General features: G+C 49.1%; 1 protein-coding gene across 1 annotated transcript in view; it reads left to right on the forward strand.

Moving 5' to 3' along the window:
* LOC146025229 (vomeronasal type-2 receptor 26-like) overlaps window positions 1-18,665 on the forward strand; it is a 55,427-nt gene extending 36,762 nt beyond the window's left edge. The window contains exons 3-4 of the mRNA XM_083155509.1: window positions 14,017-14,140; window positions 17,484-18,665. Of these exons, the coding sequence (XP_083011635.1) occupies window positions 14,017-14,140; window positions 17,484-18,397 (1,038 nt within the window). The 3' untranslated portion in view covers window positions 18,398-18,665. The remainder of the gene's footprint in view (window positions 1-14,016; window positions 14,141-17,483) is intronic.
* The last annotated feature ends 6,980 nt before the right edge of the window (window positions 18,666-25,645 follow it).

Here is a 25,645-nt window from a genome sequence, read left to right on the forward strand (position 1 = left end):
CCACACACACACACACTGACACACACACACACACAAACCATACCTCCCAACTTCCGGCGCGAGCGCCCGAAAAGGGGGCGGGCGTATGCAAATGAGGGCACGACTTATGCTAATTAGCCGCAACCTCATTTTCATACGAGAATAGACGCTGTGCGCATGCGCACAGCGTCTATTCTACTAGATTGGGGGGTCTCCCAACTGCCACCCCCCGCAGCGGGACAATGCCTGCCACGGGTGGGACGTCGGGATAGGACCCGAAAATCAAGACTGTCCCGACGGAATCGTGACAGTTGGGAGGTATGCACAAACAAGGATCCTACCTACACATATGAACAAATGCTCAGTGCCAGCCTAAAATTCACAGGGATCACTGCCAGTAAACACACAAACACACACACACAGATGGAACAGTGTTAGGCTTTACACACACAGTGCCAGTGTATTCACACACAATGACATACCTACACACACACACTGCCAGCTGTAATAGATACACCCATAGGTCACCTACATACACACATTACAGTCAGTGCAAGCTAAGTAAACACAAACAGATCACATTACATACAGTAGCTGCCTACACACAGGACCAGCCAGTATCATAGTTACCTACCCTCCTGCATTCTGCAGGAGTCTCCCTGACATAGCAGCAATCTCCCTCTCTCCCTCATTAGTCTAGCAATCTCCCTCATGTCACCTAGCCCACATTACACTGTTACATCATAGTTACCTCCCCTCCTGCATTCTGCAGAAGACTCCCTGACATAGCAGCAATCTACATCTCCCCCCCATTAGTCTAGCAATCTCCCTCATGTCACCTAGCCCCCATTACACTGTTACATCATAGTTACCTCCCCTCCTGCATAAACTTGCCATCGGTAATCCTTATGCCCCGACACTTTAATAACTTATCTAAACTTATCTATCTTAACACTAAAATAAAGAGACAGACACAAGTGCTGGCGTTTCAATATGAATGTCAAATTTATTATTGACAACTATTTATATATATTGATCTTATAAAAGAGGGTGGCGGCCCTAAAGAACGGTCATAGAGAAAAGAAGGGTAAGATGACATCACACCATTCACACAACGTTGGTGTTCAACTCTCCCACGCAACCCACCCGTGCGGATGGTGCAGCCCATCCCCTGTCCAAGGGGCATGGGCTCGTGGCGTATCATTGAGGGGAGAGCGCACCCCACTATCCTCATATCAGCATTTGAACAAGGACCGTTCTTTACCGCCGCCAAGAAAGATAGAAAAATAGGGAGGGAGGGTGGGGAAATTTGGGCCAGAGAGGCAGATCACCTGACCCTCTGGCTATTCCTAACTGCAGGAACTCCTCCCCTGCTCCCTAATTGGCTATTGCTGCAGCATCATAGCCCCCTTAACAAACACAACTTAAAGTGCGGCATCTCTGATTCCTTCAGCAGTTTATGGCACCTCTAGCTTAATCAGCCCTCGGTTCTCTTTCTGCAGGAGACTCCCTGAAATAGCAGCAATCTCCCTCTCTCCCTCATTAGTCTAGCAATCTCCCTCATTTCACCTAGCCCACATTACACTGTTACACTTTAGGGGGGGGGGGGGGGGGGAAGGAATGAAAGCTAGATACATTTACATTGAATCATCAGCACCATTTCCCAGCACTTTACCAAGTATAGCAGATCTTAATTTCTGCTTTGGAGCTTATCTACATTTGGATATAATTAAATGTAAAAGATTCTAAGTGCCACGTTCACAATTTCTTTTCACAATCTCTCCATATATGGAAGTAGACACGCCCCTTTGGGTGGAGCATGGCACGCCCCCTTAATGGGGCACAGTGCAAACTTCTACTACCAACTATAATCTCCCTGAAACTCGTTTTCAAAAGTAGGCAAGTATGGCCAGTATGGAGCTTCTGTGGCAGAACAACATGAACTAACCTGGGACGGAGCACTAGTCCTGCTCCTCCCCCAGCCTCTCCTCCGAGCTCCCAGCTGGCCTGGTCAGCCAGTCTCCACACAGCTGCTTTCTGTGCAGGTCCCCGTCTCTCCCCCTCCTCTCTGCCTCCAGCGTGCAGCTCCTAGTTGAGGCGGTGAGGGGAAGAGGCCAGAGGGGCGGGCTTCACTGCTGCTGCTCGTAGTCTCTCTGCTTGCAATGCTGATGCTGACTGCTAGGGCTCTTTCACGTGCGGCTCTCACACTGATGTTGCGACTTGCACGCGTAGTAGTTCCAAGCCCCGCCCACATCGCGCCGGACTAGCGCATGCGCAGTCCGTTTTTTTAAGCTCGGCATTGAAATTCCCGGGGATTGGGGGGGCTTTGCGGGGGACCAGGAGAATGGTGGCTAAAGCGGGAGCATCCCGCAAAATGCGGGAGAGTCGGCAAGTATGGGGTACATGGGCAGTGAGCTGCTGGAGGGACACAGGGCACGGAGCTACTGAGGGTACATGGGCAGTGAGCTGCTGGAGGGACACAGGGCACGGAGCTACTGAGGGTACATGGGCAGTGAGCTGCTGGAGTGACACAGGGCACGGAGCTACTGAGGGTACATGGGCAGTGAGCTGCTGGAGGGACACAGGGCACGGAGCTACTGAGGGTACATGGGCAGTGAGCTGCTGGAGGGACACAGGGCACGGAGCTACTGAGGTACATGGGCAGTGAGCTGCTGGAGTGACACAGGGCACGGAGCTACTGAGGGTACATGGGCAGTGAGCTGCTGGAGGGACACAGGGCACGGAGCTACTGAGGTTACATGGGCAGTGAGCTGCTGGAGGGACACAGGGCATGGAGCTACTGAGGGTACATGGGCAGTGAGCTGCTGGAGGGACACAGGGCACGGAGCTACTGAGGGTACATGGGCAGTGAGCTGCTGGAGGGACACAGGGCACGGAGCTACTGAGGGTACATGGGCAGTGAGCTGCTGGAGTGAGAGAGCCAGTTGTGTACAAGCAGCACTACTGTGCACATTGTGTGCATAAGGGGCACTACTGTGTGATTTAATATGTATCAAGGGCACTACGTGCAGTGTAATGTGCTACTGGGGCCAGGGCCGGCGCTGCCACTAGGCAGTATTAGGCAGCTGCCTAGGGCGCTGGGCGCTAGAGGGCGCCCTTGTTCACCCCACAGCAGCCGACCAATGATTTTATTTTTTAATACATATTTGCCGGGTTTTCTGGGAGGCGGCAAGAAGCCCATCCCTCACCTGGAGCAGCGCTATACAGCTGACAGCACTGCAGCTACATGGAGCGGTACATGAGTCCTTGCCAGCAGTACTCTCAGCGGCAGCTGAGCGGTGGGACCACGCAAGGTGGCTGGGGAACAGTAAGCAGCAGACATAGATGGTAGCAGCAGGGAGCAGTAACCCCCCACTACAACCCGGTGGGCTGGGCGGCAGCAGCAGCGCAGGGACAAGGTCCTGTATGCTTCCTGACAGCCGGGTAAGCTCCTCTGCTGACTCCACGGCTGTCAGGCAAAATGCTGTGGCTGTGGTAAAGATGGCACCAGGGCACCCCTCTTCACTTTAGTGCTGATTTTTTTCTGCTATTCTTACACTATAGAAATACATACTGTATGTTCAGCATGCCCCAGTATAGGCAGGCAGGGGCAGGAGTCATCAGCTCTGTCTCTCCCATGCGCTGCAGTGGGTCACACAGGTTACATACACAGGGCGAGATTCTCTATCACAGAAATGCGGTAAAAACCCCGTTATCGGAGTTTTTACCACATTTCTGTATTCTCTAACCCCCCTTCGCAGTGGCAGCGCTGCGGAGGGAATCGCCAGCAAAAGCTGGCGGTCCCCTGCAGAAGCCTATGGGCTTCTTACCACAGCGCTGTGTGAGGGATCCGTCACGGATCCCTCCCAGCATGCCCCGCGGCCGGCGCGTCAGTCTGCTCATGCGCAGACGGACTCCCGGGTCATAGACCCGGAAGTCCAGCAACGGCGCCGCATCGCAAGGGACAGCTCTTACCGCAAGAGCTGTCCCTTGCGTTAATGACCGCATATTTTAGAGAATATGCGGTCATTAGAAATGCGATGCCGGGCGAAGAGTGCTGCGGATTTTAGAGAATCCCGCCCATAGTGTTTACTAGATCTCACGCTGGGAGCCAGGGACAGTATGTAAGCTATTATCTCCCTTTCCAAGTGTATTCAAATAGTGTTGAATACACTTGAATAGGGGCATGTAGTTTGCAGACTACCCCTTACTCCCAGAGATCGTGTGACCTGTCAGACTGGGAGAAGCAGGCAGCTTCCCAGCAGTAGCAATACAGAAAAATAAGAATTATGAGTGTGCTCACTGCTCAGCTGTATGGGGAGTTGTGGATTTAGGTGGGTGCCTCTATCATCCTGTGTGAGTGTGTCCCTTTAGCCTATGCTAAATCCAGATGATCTGTGTCCCTCCTCACTACTACTCCTATCCAGCAGGGCCGTCTTAACAGCAGTGTGGGCCCCTGGGCAAAGCAATGCACTGGGGCCCTTACCCATTCTCCCCTCCTAGGGGTGGGGGTGCTATCAGCAGCAGCTTTGATGTCCCACGGGTGTCAGGGGGTGCTCTATCTTCCATTCAACATGTAGGACCTGGAGCAGTAACTTCTGCTAATTACTCCTTTACTGCACAGGTGGTGGGAGGGTGAACACTAACGTGTGGAAGGGGGCACTGAGCTGTATGAAGGGTTCCTTGTAAATGCCTTCCAGGGAGGTAGGGGGTGTTTTATACACAGGGGACGGTTGGATAATGGAGTGGGCTTAATATTCATCATTTTCCGGTGGAAGGGCAGCTTGTTTGACTGCAGATATCGCCATTATCTGGAAATAGATTCTTAGCCTTCAATAGTATAAAAACCTAGAGTCCCAACTTTCAGGAGGTGCTGGGAACTTGGGGATCAGAGATCAGGAGCCAGAGCAATCCATTGACAAAAATATAAAACTGTACACCAGACGTTTGGAGCTGGAGCAGGGACCGGCTGCTTGAAGGCTGATATCTCTGGTTCTGGGCATGATAGAGACAAGCCGCTAGTGTCAGAGAGAACCCGAGAAATATGACTGGGAATTGCAATTAACAGGTCGGATGTGGACTGTTGCTTTGAAGTTGGATATCTCCAGTTCCCCAGGGCCGATTTTCAAAATTCTGGTATCACTGGAAAAAGGGGATCCTCAGCTATCAGCATAGGGCCCTTATACACATGGGGCCCCTGGGCAAGTGCCCATTAAGCCCATACGAAAAGACGGCCCTGCTATCCAGTACCTTTTACTACTCCCACCCTTATCTCACCAGCTCCCATGTGCCACTATAACTACCCCCCACCCAGTCTCTACAACTCCTACCCTTACCTCACCAGCTCCCCCGGCTACCATGTGCCACTATAACTACCCCCCCACCCAGTCCCTACTATTCCCACCCTTACCTTACCAGCTCCCCCAGCTACCATGTGCCACTATAACTACCCCCCACCCAGTCCCTACAACTCCCACCCTTACCTCACCAGCTCCCTCACCTACCATGTGCCACTATAACTACCCCCCCACCCAATCCCTACTACTCCCACCCTTACCTCACCAGCTACCATGTGCCACTATAACTACCCCCCACCCAGTCCCTACTACTCCCACCCTTACCTCACCAGCTCCCTCAGCTACCATATTCCACTATAACTACCCCCCACCCAATCCCTACTACTCCCACCCTTACCTCACCAGCTCCCCCAGCTACCATGTGCCACTATAACTACCCCCCCACCCAGTCCCTACTATTCCCACCCTTACCTCACCAGCTCCCTCAGCTACCATGTGCCACTATAACTACACCCCCACCCAGTCCCTACTATTCCCACCATAGGTGTGCGCACATTGAGTGTTAGGGGTGCACAGGCACCCCTAATGCTGTGCCCACCCTTATGAACACCTCTGCCGCTAGCAATACCAGCAAAAGACTTTTGCTTTTTAGAACTGTATTCCATTAAAAGAAGCACCTATCAATCAATTATGTGTGTTTGCATTGTTAATTGTACGAGACCATTGTCATATCCCTACATACCTGCGTCATCCATATATGTTTGTGACATTATTTGCATGTACTGTTACACAGAGTAATTAGAAGATTAAAACTGAATTAGGCAGAAGATTATGGTGTGGCTGAGATATATTGTAGCGAGTGCCAATAGATGATGGTAGACATGCCTGATTGGCGGTGTTAGACACGCCCAATAGGTGGAGCTATGCACACCCCTTTGATGGTGTACCCCCTAATAAAATGTGCTGCGCACGCCTATGATTCCCACCCTTACCTCACCAGCTCCCTCAGCTACCATGTGCCACTATAACTACACCCCACCCAGTCCCTGCTCCTTCTGAAGAAACCGCCATGTGTAATTTGCAGAGAAACGCGTCAAGGATCCGATATCTGGACATTCATTAACCCAACTTCTATCTGCAGAGATTCCCTCATACCCCGGGAGATTGCAAACTAAAGGAACGAAAGCACCTCCTTTTTACAAGCAGCACACAGCTGGCCGTAGAAATCTGCTTAATTGAGAAGCTGGACACGGAGAACCTGCATAAACAACACAGGTCAGTGAGGTTGCTCCCCGCCGTACTACAAACATCAAAGGCTCGCTGTCATCAGCTGGAGCCGGGCGGGTAGAAGCGAACCCACACAGAGGTCCGCGGCGGATATCACACAAATTGCTGTGTACATTACAAGAGGTACTGTTCCTATTATTATTTCCATCGGTGCAGAACATCTCCTGCAAGCCCTTTTCACAAAATAAGGAATACTCCATTGTATTGGATACTTATCCTTCAACTAAAAACCATCCTAAATCAATTTAACCCTTTGGAGTTAAAAGGGCCGATACCAATTGACTTTGTTTACATATCAAATAGTATATATTTGTGCAGAAATATCATCCAGAGTTGGGTTATACCAGAATACTAACAAAAGTTATTATTGGCTTTTGCCTTTATTGCATCCTATTGAGGCTTAATTTTATTGCGATATTGTGTTTTATGATTTTTTATGTAATTTTATTGTTTTTCTTCTCTTTTATATAATAAATTTTTTTTTATATGTATTTAATATTACAATTCAGATGTGTGGCGCTCTCTTTTGAGTTAGTAATATTATAGTATATTCCTATACATAAAGCTAACTGAATGTTAAACTCCCAACTAAATTCTCCTACCTCACCAGCTCCCCCAGCTACCATGTGCCACTATAACTACCCCCCCACCCAGTCCCTACTACTCCCACCCTTACCTCACCAGCTCCCCCAGCTACCATGTGCCACTATAACTACCCCCCCACCCAGTCCCTACTACTCCCACCCTTACCTCACCAGCTCCCCCAGCTACCATGTGCCACTATAACTACCCCCCCACCCAGTCCCTACTACTCCCACCCTTACCTCACCAGCTCCCCCAGCTACCATGTGCCACTATAACTACCCCCCACCCAGTCCCTACTACTCCCACCCTTACCTCACCAGCTCCCCCAGCTACCATGTGCCACTATAACTACCCCCCCCACCCAGTCCCTACTACTCCCACCCTTACCTCACCAGCTCCCCCAGCTACCATGTGCCACTATAACTACCCCCCCACCCAGTCCCTACTACTCCCACCCTTACCTCACCAGCTCCCCCAGCTACCATGTGCCACTATAACTACCCCCCACCCAGTCCCTACTACTCCCACCCTTACCTCACCAGCTCCCTCAGCTACCATGTGCCACTATAACTACAACCCACCCAGTCCCTACTACTACCCTCACCTCCTCCCCCAGCTACCATGTGCCACTACATTCCTTACTACCTCCCTCACCCCCACCAACTCCACCAGCTGCCATGTGCCACTATGTCTACTACCACCCTCACCCAACCACCTTCCACAGCTGCCATGTGCCACTATAACTACCCATACCCAGTTCCTACTACTATCTCCCCCAAAAAACATCTGCTTGTTAAAGCATTTTTTTTAAGGACTTTATTATTTTATTTTGTAGCATATTTTTTTTCCAGTTTCTTTTATTATGCATATATTTAATATTCAACTACTTCACTGGCATGCTAAGTATGCTAGTGCGCAATGGTTGGGTACGAAACCCGATGCACAGCACAATGACGGTCAGATACTTTCAGACCCCATTGAGTATTTTTATCCTAACCTACCCTTCCTACCAGGACCATATTAATAATAGATATACTGTATGTATGTATGTATGTATGTATGTATGTATGTATGTATGTATGTGAGAGGAAGTATATAGATGTGCGTGCATATATATATATATATATATATATATATATGTGTGTATGTATGTATGAGACACGTGGGATTAGAAACAGATATAGGTGTATGTGGCAGAACTAAAAGGAGATAGTATTTATTTTAAGAGAGAGTGAAATGTGAAGGAATATGAGGGAGGCGCTATATAGATAGCTATATATGTATCAGAGGCAGAATGAAATAGAACGAGATACTCAGCTGCATAGGGCGCCAAGATCTGGGAAGGGGTGTCAGTAAGTGTGCCCATCAAATATGTGGGGGGGGGGGGGGAATTGCCAAAGTTTTGCCTAGGGTGCCAAGAAACCTTGCACTGGCCCTGACTGGGGCGGTGTTAGGGGGAGGGAGTTCCACCCCCTCTCCGTGACCACTTTAAGCCCTGCTTATAGTATTAAATGGAGTATGGTCGGTGTAAGGAACAAAAGGGTGAGATATACCATAGATTTGACAATTTACTAATTAGTCACCTTAGTCTGAATAGACTGTATATTGCCCTTTATACCTTGACACTCAATTTTTTGCAGACACAGTTATTACTGTTGTAACCTACACGTATAGATGCAGCGTTCTGTATCCAAGTTGAATAGGGCACTAGAAGTATAGATTACTGCCTGTGTGCAATTTTATAGTGTGGTCATGTGTTTCTGGGATACCGGTCATGTGTCTCGGGGATACCGGTCATGTGTCTCGGGGATACCGGTCATGTGTCTCGGGGATACCGGTCATGTGTCTCGGGGATACCGGTCATGTGTCTCGGGGATACCGGTCATGTGTCTCGGGGATAGTGGTCATGCGTTTCTGGGATACCGGTCATGTGTCTCGGGGATACCGGTCATGTGTCTCGGGGATACCGGTCATGTGTCTCGGGGATACCGGTCATGTGTCTCGGGGATACCTGCCATGTGTTTCGGTGATACCTGCCATGTGTCTCGGGGATAGTGGTCATGTGTTTCTGGGATACCGGTCATGTGTCTCGGGGATACCGGTGATGTGTCTCGGGGATACCGGTCATGTGTCTCTGGGATACCGGTCATGTGTCTCGGGGATACCGGTCATGTGTCTCGGGGATAGCGGTCATGTGTCTGGGGGATAGCGGTCATGTGTCTCGGGGATAGCGGTCATGTGTATCAGGGATAGAGGTCATGTGTCTCGGGGATAGCGGTCATGTGTCACGGGGATAGAGGTCATGTGTCTCGGGGATAGCGGTCATGTGTCTCGGGGATGCCGATCATGTGTCTCGGGGATAGCGGTCATGTGTCTCGGGGATAGCGGTCATGTGTCTCGGGGATGCCGGTCATGTGTCTCGGGGATGCCGGTCATGTGTCTCGGGGATGCCGGTCATGTGTCTCAGGGATATCGGTCATGTGTCTCCGGTATACCGGTCATGTGTCTCGGGGATAGCGGTCATGTGTCTCGGGGATAGCGGTCATGTGTCTCGGGGATAGCGGTCATGTGTCTCCGGTATACCAGTCATGTGTCTGGGGGATAGCTGTCATGTGTTTAAGGAATGCCGGTCATGTGTCTCGGGGATGCCGGTCATGTGTCTCGGGGATAGCGATCATGTGTCTCGGCGATATTGATCATGTGTCCTGGGGATAGCGGTCATATGTCTCGGGGATAGCGGTCATGTGTCTCGGGGATAGCGGTCATGTGTCTCGTGGATACCGGTCATGTGTCTCGGAGATACCGTCCATGTGTCTCGGGATGCCGGTCATGTGTCTCGGGGATAGAGGTCATGTGTCTCGGGGATATCGGTCATGTGTCTCGGGGATGCTGGTCATGTGTCTCGGGGATTCCGGTCATGTGTCTCAGGGATACTGGTAATATGTCTCTGGGATGCTGGTCATGTATCTCCGGGTGTTAGGTTTCGGGTGTGAACCCGCAGCCAGGACTGCTGTTTAGGACAGCCACGGTGGAACCCTATACTCACTCTGTTGACCCCCCAAGTTGGGTGACCGGTTCTTGCAGGAACTAGGCTTTGCCTGTAGCCACCATGTTTGAAAGGGCGAGTTAAGCCCGCCCTATTTCCGGTGCAGCCAGGTGTTATGTAAGGACAAAGAACCGGCAACCCCCTCAGGGTACGGCCAAAAGGGCAAACTAACTACGGAGGCCTAACTGAAAATTAAGGGAAAAAGGCAACTTGCTAAAAACTAACTACGCAACTAATTGTGCCCACGACCTAGTCGCCAACCACCAGCGACCGCGTCGCATATACAAGAATAATAAACACCACACCAAAAAGCACAAAACGAACAATTCGCAAGGAACAAAGAACACAGAATAAGGTGCCGGAAGAACCACCCAAGCAAACCGAATATAGTTACAGCGACCTGCTGTAAGGATACCCTTGCACAACAAGCAGAGGGTGGGTAAATAAAGATATGCTCAGGAGAGCCACAAGAAATAAAGAAATAAACCAGGCCCCTAGCAGGGGTACTCACGATACCAGGAACGAGCGTCACAGAAACCACAGGGAAGAATTCCCGGGCGCTGACAGGCACTGGTGCAGAGAAGGGATCGGGCATTGGATAGCAAAGGAAGGTGAAGCTATCACCGACAGGGTTGTAATGGGCTGGCTTCCTTAAATGGGATACCGTGGCCAATCCCTATGGAAGGCCAGCCCATCTCCATTAACCTCAGCTGCGACCCGGACACTTGAGGTCCACCTGCTGCCCGGCCCGTTCCCTGCGCCTCCTGCTGCTGCTCCGAGTCCTCCCTGCATCCAGGGTTGCTGGGCAATATGAGAGTGACGGGCGCGGGCTGCGCCTGGCTACCTCGTCCTCCGGTGTCCCAGATTGCCGGGCAACCAGGCAGCGTGACGCCGGGGCAGGAGGAACGAGCGGCCAAGAGATGCCGCAGCCCCGTCCCAGGTACTGCACTTTCCTGCATGTAACACCGGAATGCCGGTCATGTGTCTCGGGGATGCCAGTCATGTGTCTCTGGGATGCTGGTCATGTGTCTCGGGGATAGTGATCATGTGTCTTCGGGATGCCAGTCATGTGTCTCGGGGATGCCGGTCATGTGTCTCAGGGATACTGGGTCATGTATCTCGGCGATATTGGTCATGTATCTCGGGGATGCTGGTCTTGTGTCTCTGGGATGCTGGTCATGTGTCTCGGGGATAGTGGTCATGTGTCTTCGGGATGCCAGTCATGTGTCTCGGGGATGCCGGTCATGTGTCTCAGGGATACTGGGTCATGTGTCTCTGGGATACCGGGTCATGTGTCTCGGAAATACCGGGTCATGTTTTTCTGGGATACCGGGTCATGTGTCTCGGGGAAAGTGGGTCATGTGTCTTGGTGATACTGGTCATGTGTCTAACATATAGCGGTCATGTGTCTCGCGGAAAACGGTCATGTGTCTTGAGGATACTGGGTAATGTGTCTTGGAGATAGCGGTCTTGTGTCTCAGGGATATCGGTCTTGTGTCTCAGGGATATCGGTCTTGTGTCTCGGGGATAGCGGTCATGTGTCTCGGGGATAGCGGTCATGTGTCTCATGGATAGCAGTCATGTGTCTCGGGGATACCGGGTCATGTGTCTTGGGGATAGCGGTCATGTGTCTTGGGGATACCGTTCACATGTCTAACGGTTACCACCTGCCCTTACGCTCTGGCTATGACATTCGTGTCCATAGACGGCAGTTTCTTGTCTCACGGGACCTGGCCAATAGGGCATTCCCTGTTACTATCAGTAATTGCCTGTTACTGACTCCACCCACTACGCAGTGGGCGGGGATATCGCTGCCACCACCGGACTCCTACTACATGGTGCCCGGAACCGCGAACACCTCCTCAGGCCCAAACGCTGGTACCTGAGTACTATCTGCTGGGGTGTCTGCGTCGACACGCTGCTGACACACCCCTGACTGGTGTCGGTTGGTTCCCCACTGGTCGCGGACCAGACCTCTGCTTCCATAGCTGAGTGGAACTCAGAGACGCTGGATACTGTACCCAGAACAATCGGAGAACGTTCTGGGTACAGGCTCTGGACCATGGAGCCCTGGACCCCGGACCCAGGGACCTACCAACGGGATCAAGATAGGTAAGTATCAGTATGTGTGGGCTTTGGATGTATTAAAGTTTTATTTTTCACGTGTCTGTGTGTGTGTGTGTTTATTTTACTATTTTTAATACTGTGGAACTACAAGTGCCAGTGGGCCCTTTAATGCCCTTCATCCTGGGACTTGTGGTTCTCGAGGTCCCAGCTTGCGGGGGAGGCTTGCTGGGACTCATAGTTCCACAGTAATAAACAATAGTTTATTCTATTTTGTTATACTTAATCAGCCCGATGACCACTGCTCCAGGGTCACCGGGGACAGCACCAGGCTTCAGCCTGGTCAGTCCCCACTCCCCCAGGGCCCCTGGCCAGGCTGACTGGTCAGTAGGGATGAATGCTTTGGCCGGAGGGGACTTGTATAAAAAGTCTCCCCCCGGCTGTGGCATTACCCTGCTGGCTGGTTTGGCCTGGGGCTGGTCCTAAAAATATGGGGGGCCCCTAGTCATTTTGTCCCCCGTATTTTGGGAACCAGCCCCGGCACATTGCAGCCTGCACAGATCTGACTGATCCGTGCAGACTGGCTATACGAATTCGTATTAGCGGCCGTATATACAGTCGGCTAATACGAATCATTACGCCATCGGATAATTATGAATCAGTCAAATACGACTGATTAGTAAATTATCCTCCGGAATACGAATGAAAATACGACTACACCAGTCGTATTCATTCAATATTAAGAATATGAATAAGATTTTGGGGTACTTGTTTCCTAGCATGGCGCCCATCGTGGGTCACCGCATACCTTAACTTAAGGTATGCGATGAACGCGATCGACACGATTTTTGGGCTATTTTTAACCTTTTCCCCCGACAATTAAAAAATCGCGTCCATCGCATACCTTAAGTTAAGGTACCGATGCGACCGACGCGATTTAACATTGAATACATTGTATTCAATGTTAAATTCCTATGTAAAATCGGGTCCATTGTATGCCATTGTAATGGGCTCATTGCTTCGGGCTCGGTGGCTCGCTGCGCTCGCCACACTGTATAAAGTCAACTCCACACCGACGTGGATAGTGGGGGTATGAAAAGGTCGGAGGACGCGTACCGCCACCCCTCGCGGGCTCGCTGCGCTCGCCACGTTTCGGGTTGGCGTTCATCGTGAGGTGGCGTTAACAATGGGGGGGCATTTGACCCATCAGGGTGGGTATACAATTAAAATTGGGGTCTAGGGGGCATTTTACATTGGGTCCAATGTAAAATCGGGTCTCAGGGACCATTTTACATTGGTTCCAATGTAAAAAATCGGGTTGGTCGCGTCGATCGCATCGCATGCGATTTGGTTGCATGCGATGCGATTTTTTAAGACCCGATGGATACAATTTAAATCGTTGGCGCCGTGCTAGGAAACAAGTACCGATTTTTGGTATTCGTAAATTTCCCCCACAGTCTGGTACAATCCCAGCTTAGTGCTAAACATACATTTCATAAATTCGTATACTTTGTGCCTTGTACCCAGCAACAGGCTTAACCCCTTCAGTGGTGTGGCAGCCATTACTCACGTGTGCCGGGGTCTCCAGCCATACTGGTCATGTGTCTCGGGGCTACCGGTCACATATCTCGGGGATAACAGTCACGTGTCTCATGGATACAGGTCACATGTCTCGGGGATACCGGTCACGTTGGTTATATAGCGTTATAGGGTGATTAGACGGAATCTCACCTCTTACTTTTTATCTTTGTTTAATAGAAGCCACGAGGTCGATGTTCGGAAGAGTGTCCTTACGGGTTCAGAAAGGCTCAAGTGGGAGGAAAACATGCTTGTTGCTATGACTGTGTCCTGTGCTCAGAAGGAGAAATATCCAATCGTACAGGTACAGTACCTACAATGTTGTACTATCTTGGTTTGGTGATGTCACATGAAGGACAGGAGAAATATCCAATCGTACAGGTACAGTACGTACAATATTGTACTATCTTGGTTTGGTGATGTCACATGAAGGACAGGAGAAATATCCGATCGTACAGGTACAGTACATACAATATTGTACTATCTTGGTTTGGTGATGTCACATGAAGGACAGGATAAATAGCCGATCGTACAGGTACAGTACATACAATATTGTACTATCTTGGTTTGGTGATGTCACATGAAGGACAGGAGAAATAGCCAATCGTACAGGTACAGTACATACAATATTGTATTATCTTGGTTTGGTGATGTCACATGAAGGACAGGAGAAATATATAATCGTACAGGTACAGTACATACAATATTGTACTATCTTGGTTTGGTGATGTCACATGAAGGACAGGAGAAATATCCAATCGTACAGGTACAGTACATACAATATTGTACTATCTTGGTTTGGTGATGTCACATGAAGGACAGGAGAAATATCCGATCGTACAGGTACAGTACGTACAATATTGTACTATCTTGGTTTGGTGATGTCACATGAAGGACAGGAGAAATATCCAATCGTACAGGTACAGTACATACAATATTGTACTATCTTGGTTTGGTGATGTCACATGAAGGACAGGAGAAATATCCAATCGTACAGGTACAGTACATACAATATTGTACTATCTTGGTTGGGTGATGTCACATGAAGGACAGGAGAAATATCCTATCGTACAGTACATACAATATTGTACTATCTTGGTTTGGTGATGTCACATGAGGGACAGGAGAAATATCCAATCGTACAGGTACAGTACATACAATATTGTACTATCTTGGTTTGGTGATGTCACTTGGAGGACAGGAGAAATATCCGATCGTACAGGTACAGTACATACAATATTGTACTATCTTGGTTTGGTGATGTCACATGAAGGACAGGAGAAATATCCGATCGTACAGGTACAGTACATACAATATTGTACTTTCTTGGTTTGGTGATGTCACATGAAGGACAGGAGAAATATCCGATCGTACAGGTACAGTACATACAATATTGTACTTTCTTGGTTTGGTGATGTCACATGAGGGACAGAAGAAATATCCAATCGTACAGGTACAGTACATACAATATTGTACTATCTTGGTTTGGTGATGTCACATGAAGGACAGGAGAAATATCCGATCGTACAGGTACAGTACATACAATATTGTACTATCTTGGTTTGGTGATGTCACATGAAGGACAGGAGAAATAGCCAATCGTACAGGTACAGTACATACAATATTGTACTATTTTGGTTTGGTGATGTCACATGAAGGACAGGAGAAATATCCAATCGTACAGGTACAGTACATACAATATTGTACTATCTTGGTTGGGTGATGTCACATGAAGGACAGGAGAAATATCCTATCGTACAGTACATACAATATTGTACTATCTTGGTTTGGTGATGTCACATGAGGGACAGGAGAAATATCCAATCGTACAGGTACAGTACATACAATATTGTACTATCTTGGTTTAGTGATGTCACTTGGAGGACAGGAGAAATATCCGATCGTACAGGTACAGTACATACAATATTGTACTTTCTTGGTTTGGTGATGTCACATGAAGGACAGGAGAAATATCCGATCGTACAGGTACAGTACATACAATATTGTACTTTCTTGGTTTGGTGATGTCACATGAGGGACAGAAGAAATATCCAATCGTACAGGTACAGTACATACAATATTGTACTATCTTGGTTTGGTGATGTCACATGAAGGACAGGAGAAATATCCGATCGTACAGGTACAGTACATACAATATTGTACTATCTTGGTTTGGTTATGTCACATGAAGGACAGGAGAAATATCTAATCGTACAGGTACAGTACATACAATATTGTACTATCTTGGTTTGGTGATGTCACATGAGGGACAGGAGAAATATCCGATCGTACAGGTACAGTACATACAATATTGTACTATCTTGGTTTGGTGATGTCACATGAAGGACAGGAGAAATATCCGATCGTACAGGTACAGTACATACAATATTGTACTATCTTGGTTTGGTGATGTCACATAAAGGACAGGAGAAATATCCGATCGTACAGGTACAGTACATACAATATTGTACTATCTTGGTTTGGTGATGTCACATGAAGGACAGGAGAAATATCCGATCGTACAGGTACAGTACATACAATATTGTACTATCTTGGTTTGGTGATGTCACATGAAGGACAGGAGAAATAGCCAATCGTACAGGTACAGTACATACAATATTGTACTATCTTGGTTTGGTGATGTCACATGAAGGACAGGAGAAATATCTAATCGTACAGGTACAGTACATACAATATTGTACTATCTTGGTTTGGTGATGTCACATGAGGGACAGGAGAAATATCAGATCGTACAGGTACAGTACATACAATATTGTACTATCTTGGTTTGGTGATGTCACATGAAGGACAGGAGAAATATCAGTACTTGTGGAGTATCACGGCTCCCACGATGTCCATCGCATGCTAAAAAATCGCATCGTATCGCATGCGATTTTGCACTGAAATGCATCCAAATGCATTGAGATGTGCAGCAAACATGTTAAATGCCCCCAAATGTCATTTTTCAGAGTGTACCACCCCCACTATTAATGCGAACCCGAAGCGTGGCGAGCGCAGCGAGCCCACGAGGGGCGGCGGTACGCGTCCTCCGACCTTTTCATACCCACACTATCCACGTCGGCGTGGAGTTGAGTATAGAAAGTGTGGCGAGCGCAGCGAGCCACCGAGCCCGAAGCGTGGTGAGTGCAGCGAGCCCCGCAAGGGGACGCAGATACCTTCACAGGTAAACGCGTCCCCTCGCGGGCTTCACAGGTGTCCGCGTCCCCTCGCGGGGCTCGCTGCGCTCGCCACGCTTCGGGCTCGGTGGCTCGTTGCGCTCGCCACAGGTTTATATCCAACTCCATGCCCACTTGGATAGTAGGGGTATGAAAAGGACCCCTTTTCCCATTGAATTCCATGTTAAAATGGACTCTGTCCATTTTAACATTGATTCCTATGGAAAAATTGGGTCCATCGCATCGCATGCGATATGGTCGGGTGCGATGCGATGGACCCGATTTCAAAATCGGCAGCCCAGTTACTACATAAGTACCAAATATAACAATATAACACATGTATTAATACATGGGACTCACAGAGATAAGAATAATGTAATCATACAATGCATCCACCTACCGGAATAGAAGGACTGAGTGATGGTGAAATTGCTGCTATAATATTATATTTATGTCATATTCTCCCCATAGATGCAGAAACCTGTGTGAGATGTGCTGATACTGAATGGCCTAATGACGGAAGGAACACATGCATTGCCAAGGCACAGGACTTCCTGTCATATGAAATGGACGCTGTAGCCTCAGTTTTCTCTGTCACAGCCGGATTATTCTCTGCTGTAATTATCTTCATAATTGGAGTGTTTACTGTATATTGGAACAATCATATTGTCAGAGCCAACAACCGGAACCTCAGCTTTCTTCTCCTCATCTCTCTCATGCTGAGCTTACTCTGCGTGTTCCTTTTCCTTGGCCGTCCGGTACATATAACCTGCATGCTGCGCCAAATCTCCTTTGGAATCACATTTACTATTGTGGTGTCCTCAGTCCTGGCTAAGACGATCATGGTGTGCATCGCTTTTAAGGCCACAAGACCCGGAAGCTACTGGAGACAATGGCTGGGAATCACACTGCCAAATGCTTTAGTGCTGATCTGCTCATCTGTCCAGGTCCTGAATGGTGCTATCTGGTTGTCAGTCTCTCCTCCATTCCAAGAGTATGACATGGACACATACCCTGGGACTATCATCATACAATGTAATGAGGGGTCTGTGTTATCTCTATATGTCATGTTGGGTTACTTGGGACTCCTGGCAGCTGTGAGCTTTGTTCTGGCTTTCATGGTGAGGACATTGCCTGACATCTATAATGAGGCCAAGTACATCACCTTCAGCATGCTGATGTTCTGCAGTGTGTGGGTCTGTGCCATCCCGGCCTATCTGAGCAGTAAGGGAAAACACATGGTCACTGTAGAGGTGTTTGCTATATTAGCTTCATGTATTGGGGTTCTGGGCTGTATATTTTTCCCCAAATGCTACAATATACTGATGAGACCGGAGAGGAACAGAAGAGAGATTCTGTGTGTGGGAAACAAACATTTCTCATAATATGACCTCGTGTCCCACAGAAGATGCCTCATTACCATGCTGTTAATATTCTATGAGGTAGAATGAAGACAGTGGGGCAGTTGAATGCAAGTTACTTATTTAATATTGTATCACCACACATGTTGCAGAGCTGACCATACACATATATGGAATAAAGTAGTAGACATCTCAGACTTATCTTATTTATGGTTGAGGGACATTACTGGATTGTAATACTGTAGGTCCCCACACAGAGCTGATCATAGGTAACTATAGGTGGCAAATAGTAGCAAGCATCGCAGCTACATCCCATTTATGGGTGAGGGGCATGACTGGGTGGTAGAAGGCCCCCACACATGCAGCAGAGCTGATCATACATATCTATGGGTGGCATAGAGTAGCAGGCATCTCAGCTACATCCCATTTATGGGTGAGGAGCATGACTGGGTGGTAGAAGGCCACCACACATGCAGCAGAGCTGATCATACATATCTATGGGTGGCATAGAGTAGCAGGCATCTCAACTACATCCCATTTATGGGTGAGGAGCATGACTGGGTGGTAGAAGGCCACCACACATGCAGCAGAGCTGATCATACATATCTATGGGTGGCATAGAGTAGCAGGCATCGCAGCAGGCATCGTAGCTACATCCCATTTATGGGTGAGGGGCATGACTGGGTGATAGAAGGCCACCACACATGCAGCAGAGCTGATCATACATATCTATGGGTGGCATAGAGTAGCAGGCATCGCAGTTACATCCCATTTATGGGTGAGGAGCATGACTGGGTGGTAGAAGGCCACCACACATGCAGCAGAGCTGATCATACATATCTATGGGTGGCATAGAGTAGCAGGCATCTCAGCTACATCCCATTTATGGGTGAGGGGCATGACTGGGTGGTAGAAGGCCACCACACATGCAGCAGAGCTGATCATACATATCTACGGGTGGCATAGAGTAGCAGGCATCTCAGCTACATCCCATTTATGGGTGAGGAGCATGACTGGGTGGTAGAAGGCCACGACACATGCAGCAGAGCTGATCATACAAATCTATGGGTGGCATAGAGTAGCAGGCATCTCAACTACATCCCATTTATGGGTGAGGAGCATGACTGGGTGGTAGAAGGCCACCACACATGCAGCAGAGATGATCATACGCATCTATGGGTGGCATAGAGTAGCAGGCATCGCAGCTACATCCCATTTATGGGTGAGGAGCATGACTGGGTGGTAGAAGGCCACCACACATGCAGCAGAGCTGATCATACATATCTATGGGTGGCATAGAGTAGCAGGCATCTCAGCTACATCCCATTTATGGGTGAGGAGCATGACTGGGTGGTAGAAGGCCACCACACATGCAGCAGAGCTGATCATACATATCTATGGGTGGCATAGAGTAGCAGGCATCGCAGCAGGCATCGTAGCTACATCCCATTTATGGGTGAGGGGCATGACTGGGTGATAGAAGGCCACCACACATGCAGCAGAGCTGATCATACATATCTATGGGTGGCATAGAGTAGCAGGCATCGCAGTTACATCCCATTTATGGGTGAGGAGCATGACTGGGTGGTAGAAGGCCACCACACATGCAGCAGAGCTGATCATACATATCTATGGGTGGCATAGAGTAGCAGGCATCTCAGCTACATCCCATTTATGGGTGAGGGGCATGACTGGGTGGTAGAAGGCCACCACACATGCAGCAGAGCTGATCATACATATCTACGGGTGGCATAGAGTAGCAGGCATCTCAGCTACATCCCATTTATGGGTGAGGAGCATGACTGGGTGGTAGAAGGCCACGACACATGCAGCAGAGCTGATCATACAAATCTATGGGTGGCATAGAGTAGCAGGCATCTCAACTACATCCCATTTATGGGTGAGGAGCATGACTGGGTGGTAGAAGGCCACCACACATGCAGCAGAGATGATCATACGCATCTATGGGTGGCATAGAGTAGCAGGCATCGCAGCTACATCCCATTTATGGGTGAGGAGCATGACTGGGTGGTAGAAGGCCACCACACATGCAGCAGAGCTGATCATACATATCTATGGGTGGCATAGAGTAGCAGGCATCTCAGCTACATCCCATTTATGGGTGAGGGCATGACTGGGTGGTAGAAGGCCACCACACATGCAGCAGAGCTGATCATACATATCTATGGGTGGCATAGAGTAGCAGGCATCGCAGCTACATCCCATTTATGGGTGAGGGGCATGACTGGGTGGTAGAAGGTCACCACACATGCAGCAGAGCTGATCATACATATCTATGGGTGGCATAGAGTAGCAGGCATCTCAGCTACATCCCATTTATGGGTGAGGAGCATGACTGGGTGGTAGAAGGTCACCACACATGCAGCAGAGCTGATCATACATATCTATGGGTGGCATAGAGTAGCAGGCATCTCAGCTACATCCCATTTATGGGTGAGGGGCATGACTGGGTGGTAGAAGGCCACCACACATGCAGTAGAGCTGATCATACATATCTATGGGTGGCATAGAGTAGCAGGCATCTCAGCTACATCCCATTTATGGGTGAGGGGCATGACTGGGTGGTAGAAGGCCACCACACATGCAGCAGAGCTAATCATACATATCTATGGGTGGCATAGAGTAGCAGGCATCTCAGCTACATCCCATTTATGGGTGAGGGGCAAGACTGGGTGGTAGAAGGCCACCACACATGCAGTAGAGCTGATCATACATATCTATGGGTGGCATAGAGTAGCAGGCATCGCAGCTACATCCCATTTATGGGTGAGGAGCATGACTGGGTGGTAGAAGGCCATGACACATGCAGCAGAGCTGATCATACATATCTATGGGTGGCATAGAGTAGCAGGCATCTCAGCTACATCACATGTATGGGTGAGGAGCATGACTGGGTGGTAGAAGGCCACGACACATGCAGCAGAGCTGATCATACATATCTATGGGTGGCATAGAGTAGCAGGCATCTCAGCTACATCACATTTATGGGTGAGGAGCATGACTGGGTGGTAGAAGGCCACCACACATGCAGCAGAGCTAATCATACATATCTATGGGTGGCATAGAGTAGCAGGCATCTCAGCTACATCCCATTTATGGGTGAGGAGCATGACTGGGTGGTAGAAGGCCACCACACATGCAGCAGAGCTAATCATACATATCTATGGGTGGCATAGAGTAGCAGGCATCTCAGCTACATCCCATTTATGGGTGAGGGGCATGACTGGGTGGTAGAAGGCCACCACACATGCAGCAGAGCTGATCATACATACAGTATCTATGGGTGGCATAGAGTAGCAGGCATCTCAGCTACATCCCATTTATGGGTGAGGAGCATGACTGGGTGGTAGAAGGCCACCACACATGCAGCAGAGATGATCATACATATCTATGGGTGGCATAGAGTAGCAGGCATCTCAGCTACATCACATGTATGGGTGAGGAGCATGACTGGGTGGTAGAAGGCCACGACACATGCAGCAGAGCTGATCATACATATCTATGGGTGGCATAGAGTAGCAGGCATCTCAGCTACATCCCATTTATGGGTGAGGAGCATGACTGGGTGGTAGAAGGCCACCACACATGCAGCAGAGATGATCATACGCATCTATGGGTGGCATAGAGTAGCAGGCATCTCAGCTACATCCCATTTATGGGTGAGGAGCATGACTGGGTGGTAAAAGGTCACCCAAATGCTGCAGATATCAGCATACCACTTATTATTAACAGGCGTCTAGAGCTGTGTACCATAGTAAGGCTAGACATATGTGTTTTCAGGGGGTGGTAGGGGATAACAAGTTATCAAAGGTGGGGGGGTGCAAAATGATGAGTTGCCCTATCAAAGCTGCAGTGTACTAAAAAGGGTGGTCAAACCCGTAAAGGTGGACAGGACAAATGGATGGTGTACACTGCGCTAGTAAATGAATATTACAGTTACATTCATAGATAGGTGCCAATATTAATCAATAAAAACAATTTATTAATACATAATAAAAGATGTAGATAAAAACTGAATGGACATGAATAACAACACTAAGTGGCATTGAGTGCTCGAATATATGGAGCTTCTGGGAGGGAATAACAGTTAGTGATCAGTCCATACGGTGGAGGAGAGGGAACCTACAGTCCCATACAAATTGCTGCAAGCACTGGGAGATTTCACCTGAGTCTGAACCAGCCCACCCTAAATGTATCTTGTCCTTTCCCCAAGTTTTGGAGGATTTGTCCTGAGTCCACTGAAGTGGGCGCCTTACCATCTGGCCAGGGAGTGCTACCCCCCAAATACATCGCCACCCTACTAGGGTGGACCCCCCGTTGAACGGGACCACAACAAGGACATCCTTAAAGGCACCATAGGAACGGATCTCATCCTTTGCACCGTATGGACTGATCACTAACTGTTATTCCCTGCCAGAAGCTCCATATATTCGAGCACTCAATGCCACTTAGTGTTGTTATCCATGGCCATTCAGTTTTTATCTACATCTTTTATTATGTATTAATAAATTGTTTTTATTGATTAATATTGGCACCTATCTATGAATGTAACTGTGATATGCATTTACTAGCGCAGTGTACGCCATCCATATGTGTTATCCATACCTCCCAACTTCTGTCCTGATGAAATAGGGACACTCTTCGCCGCACGAGCGTCCGAAAAGGGGGCGGGCGTATGCAAATGTGGGCGCGGCTTATGCCAATTAGCCGCAACCTAATTTTCATACAAGAATAGACGCTGTGCGCATGCACACAGCATCTATTCTACTAGATTGGGGGATCTCCCAACTGCCACCCCCCGCAGCGGGACAATGCCTGCCGTGGGTGGGACAGCGGGACAGGACCCGAAAATCGGGACTGTCCCGCTGTAATCGTGACAGTTGGGAGGTATGTGTTATCAGATTGTATGTGTTTATCTTATTATAATATAAATGTAACTCCATTTATTCCTTGCTGACAATAAAGAATAAAACTACTGAATATTACATACACACAGCTAATGAATGTAAATGTCATTTAAATTAGAGTATTTATTGATACAATCTATTAATGAACTAATTGGCATTACAGATTTGTGCAATTGAAAAGTTAAAACAGAAACACATACTGTCATTTATAGATTGTTACAACTGCATTTGCCACAGCAGCTAAAGACAATATTTATTACTAGGTGATTCATCGCGCCCTACGGGCGCTCTTCACACCGTCGTAAGGGGCTGCACCCCCTTAATTTGTGAATGTTTGTATTGTGAGAAATATGGTTAGAATTGTATGAAAGATGCCTGTATTGCAACTTGAGTTATAGGTGAAATGTGTTAAATAGAGAGCATATGATGTGGAAGGGGGTGTGTATTGTTTTGTTTAATTAAAAAGCGGTTACAGAGTAAGATGTTCATTGATAGTGTGGAGGGTACAGTGACATTTGTGGGTGTGGGGGGGGGGGTGCGTGTTGTTGAGGTGTGTGTGTAATAGTATAGTAGGGTGTTTTTGAGTCAGCGGCTCCCCACTGGCGGAGGTCACAACACAGGAAAACAGGAGGCTGGGTAGTGATAGGGGTGTGTGGGCATAAGGGGGACTAAAGAGGAGGGTGGTAGATACTGTGCAGCTTCTGCCAGTGGGTGAGGGTCCAGCGTGGCAGTACAGGAGTACAGGACGGTGGCCCTGAGTCAGTGTCTCCTCCTACTGGGTGGGAGTTAGGGTGCATGAGAGCAGGAGGCTGGGCTATGAGGCATGATAGGGGTATGTGGGCAACACAGCGTCAGCGACTCCACAGTGGTGGAAGTTATGGTTCAGGATAGCAGGAAGCTGGGTAGTGATAGGGGTGTGTGGGCATATGGGGGACTAAAGAGGGGAGCAGGGGTGCCGTGAATTGTGGGAGGGGCGCAGGGGGTGCCGTGAATCGAGGGAGGGGGCAGAATTGCAGGAGGGGGGCGCAGGTGTTGGTGAATCTCGGGAGGGGGTGGGGGTCCGCAAAGCGCAGGAGTGGGGCGTGAATCGCTCAAGGGGGGGATTGCGAATTGTGGGAGGGGGGGTCGCGGGGGTTGTGGGGTGGGTGCCGCGAATCACGGGAGGGGGGGCGCGGGGGGTTGCAGCGAATTGCAGGAGGGGGGGTCGCGGGGGCAGGGGGTTGCCGCGAATCGCAGGAGGGAGGGCTCGGGGGGTTGCCGTGAATCGCGGGAGGGGTGGTTGGCGGCGAATAGCGGGTGGGGGGGTCACAGGGTGGGGTGGCGTGAATTGCGGGAGGGGTCGCGGGGGGGGGGAATGCCGCGAATCGCCACAAGAAAAAATCAACACAGAAAGGTCAATACATGTTAATGTTGACATAAGTGTGGCATTTCATTGGTGTCCATGTCGACACATGAGAATGAATATGAGAACATTCAAAAAATTAAAAATAAATCTCAAAATCTCATGTCAACCTTTTTCATTGTCGACCATAGCCATGGGGAGGGAGGGGGGTTTGCCACGAATCGCGGGAGGGGGGGTCGCGGGGGTGTCGTGAATCGCGGGGGGGTTGCCGTGAATCGCGGGGGGGGTTGCCACGAACCGCGGGGGGGTGCCGCGAATCGCGGGAGGGGGGGTTGCGGGGGGTGTGTTTTGTCACGAATAGTGGGAGGGGGGGTCGCGGGGGGTGCCGCGAATCGCGGGATAGGGGACACAGGGGGGGGGGGGGCGAATCGTGGGTGGGGCGGCGGGGGGTGCTCACCTGGTACAGTGTCTTTGCTGGGCAACATGAGTCAGAGGATGTCTGGCACTGTGGGCTCACTGGGCTGGTTCTCTTTCATGTGAGTCAGTCACATACCTCCCAGCATGTCCCTCTCCAGGAGGACACATTGCTCTGTTTCTGGACTTCCCTCATAATGTATGATTGCCATCACCTGTTTCACACATGTTATTAATTGATTAGAAAGGTGCTTCAACACAGGTGCTGGCAATCATTAATTAAGGGAGAAGTCCAGAAACAGAGCAATGTGTCCCTCCTGTTATACATACAATCACACACTTTGAGTGACAGATGTAGCCAGATATATAAGAGATAGTTCCACATACAGGGGGGTACTCAATCCCAAATTTGACGGTCAGGACGTTCCTGACAGTCGTATTCACTGCTATTTTCCACCCCTTCTGCCTGTAACTCGACAGTAGGTATTCAGTGTTCCGAAGTGTTGGAACGGACGCGTTCTAACAGAATCGAACACTACAGTAAATTGTCGGAATCGGTCGCTAATTCCACAATTAGCTGCTGTTTCC

Source organism: Crinia signifera, chromosome 1, assembly GCF_055691185.1.
Source record: "Crinia signifera chromosome 1, ASM5569118v1, whole genome shotgun sequence".
Classification (NCBI taxonomy): domain Eukaryota; kingdom Metazoa; phylum Chordata; class Amphibia; order Anura; family Myobatrachidae; genus Crinia; species Crinia signifera.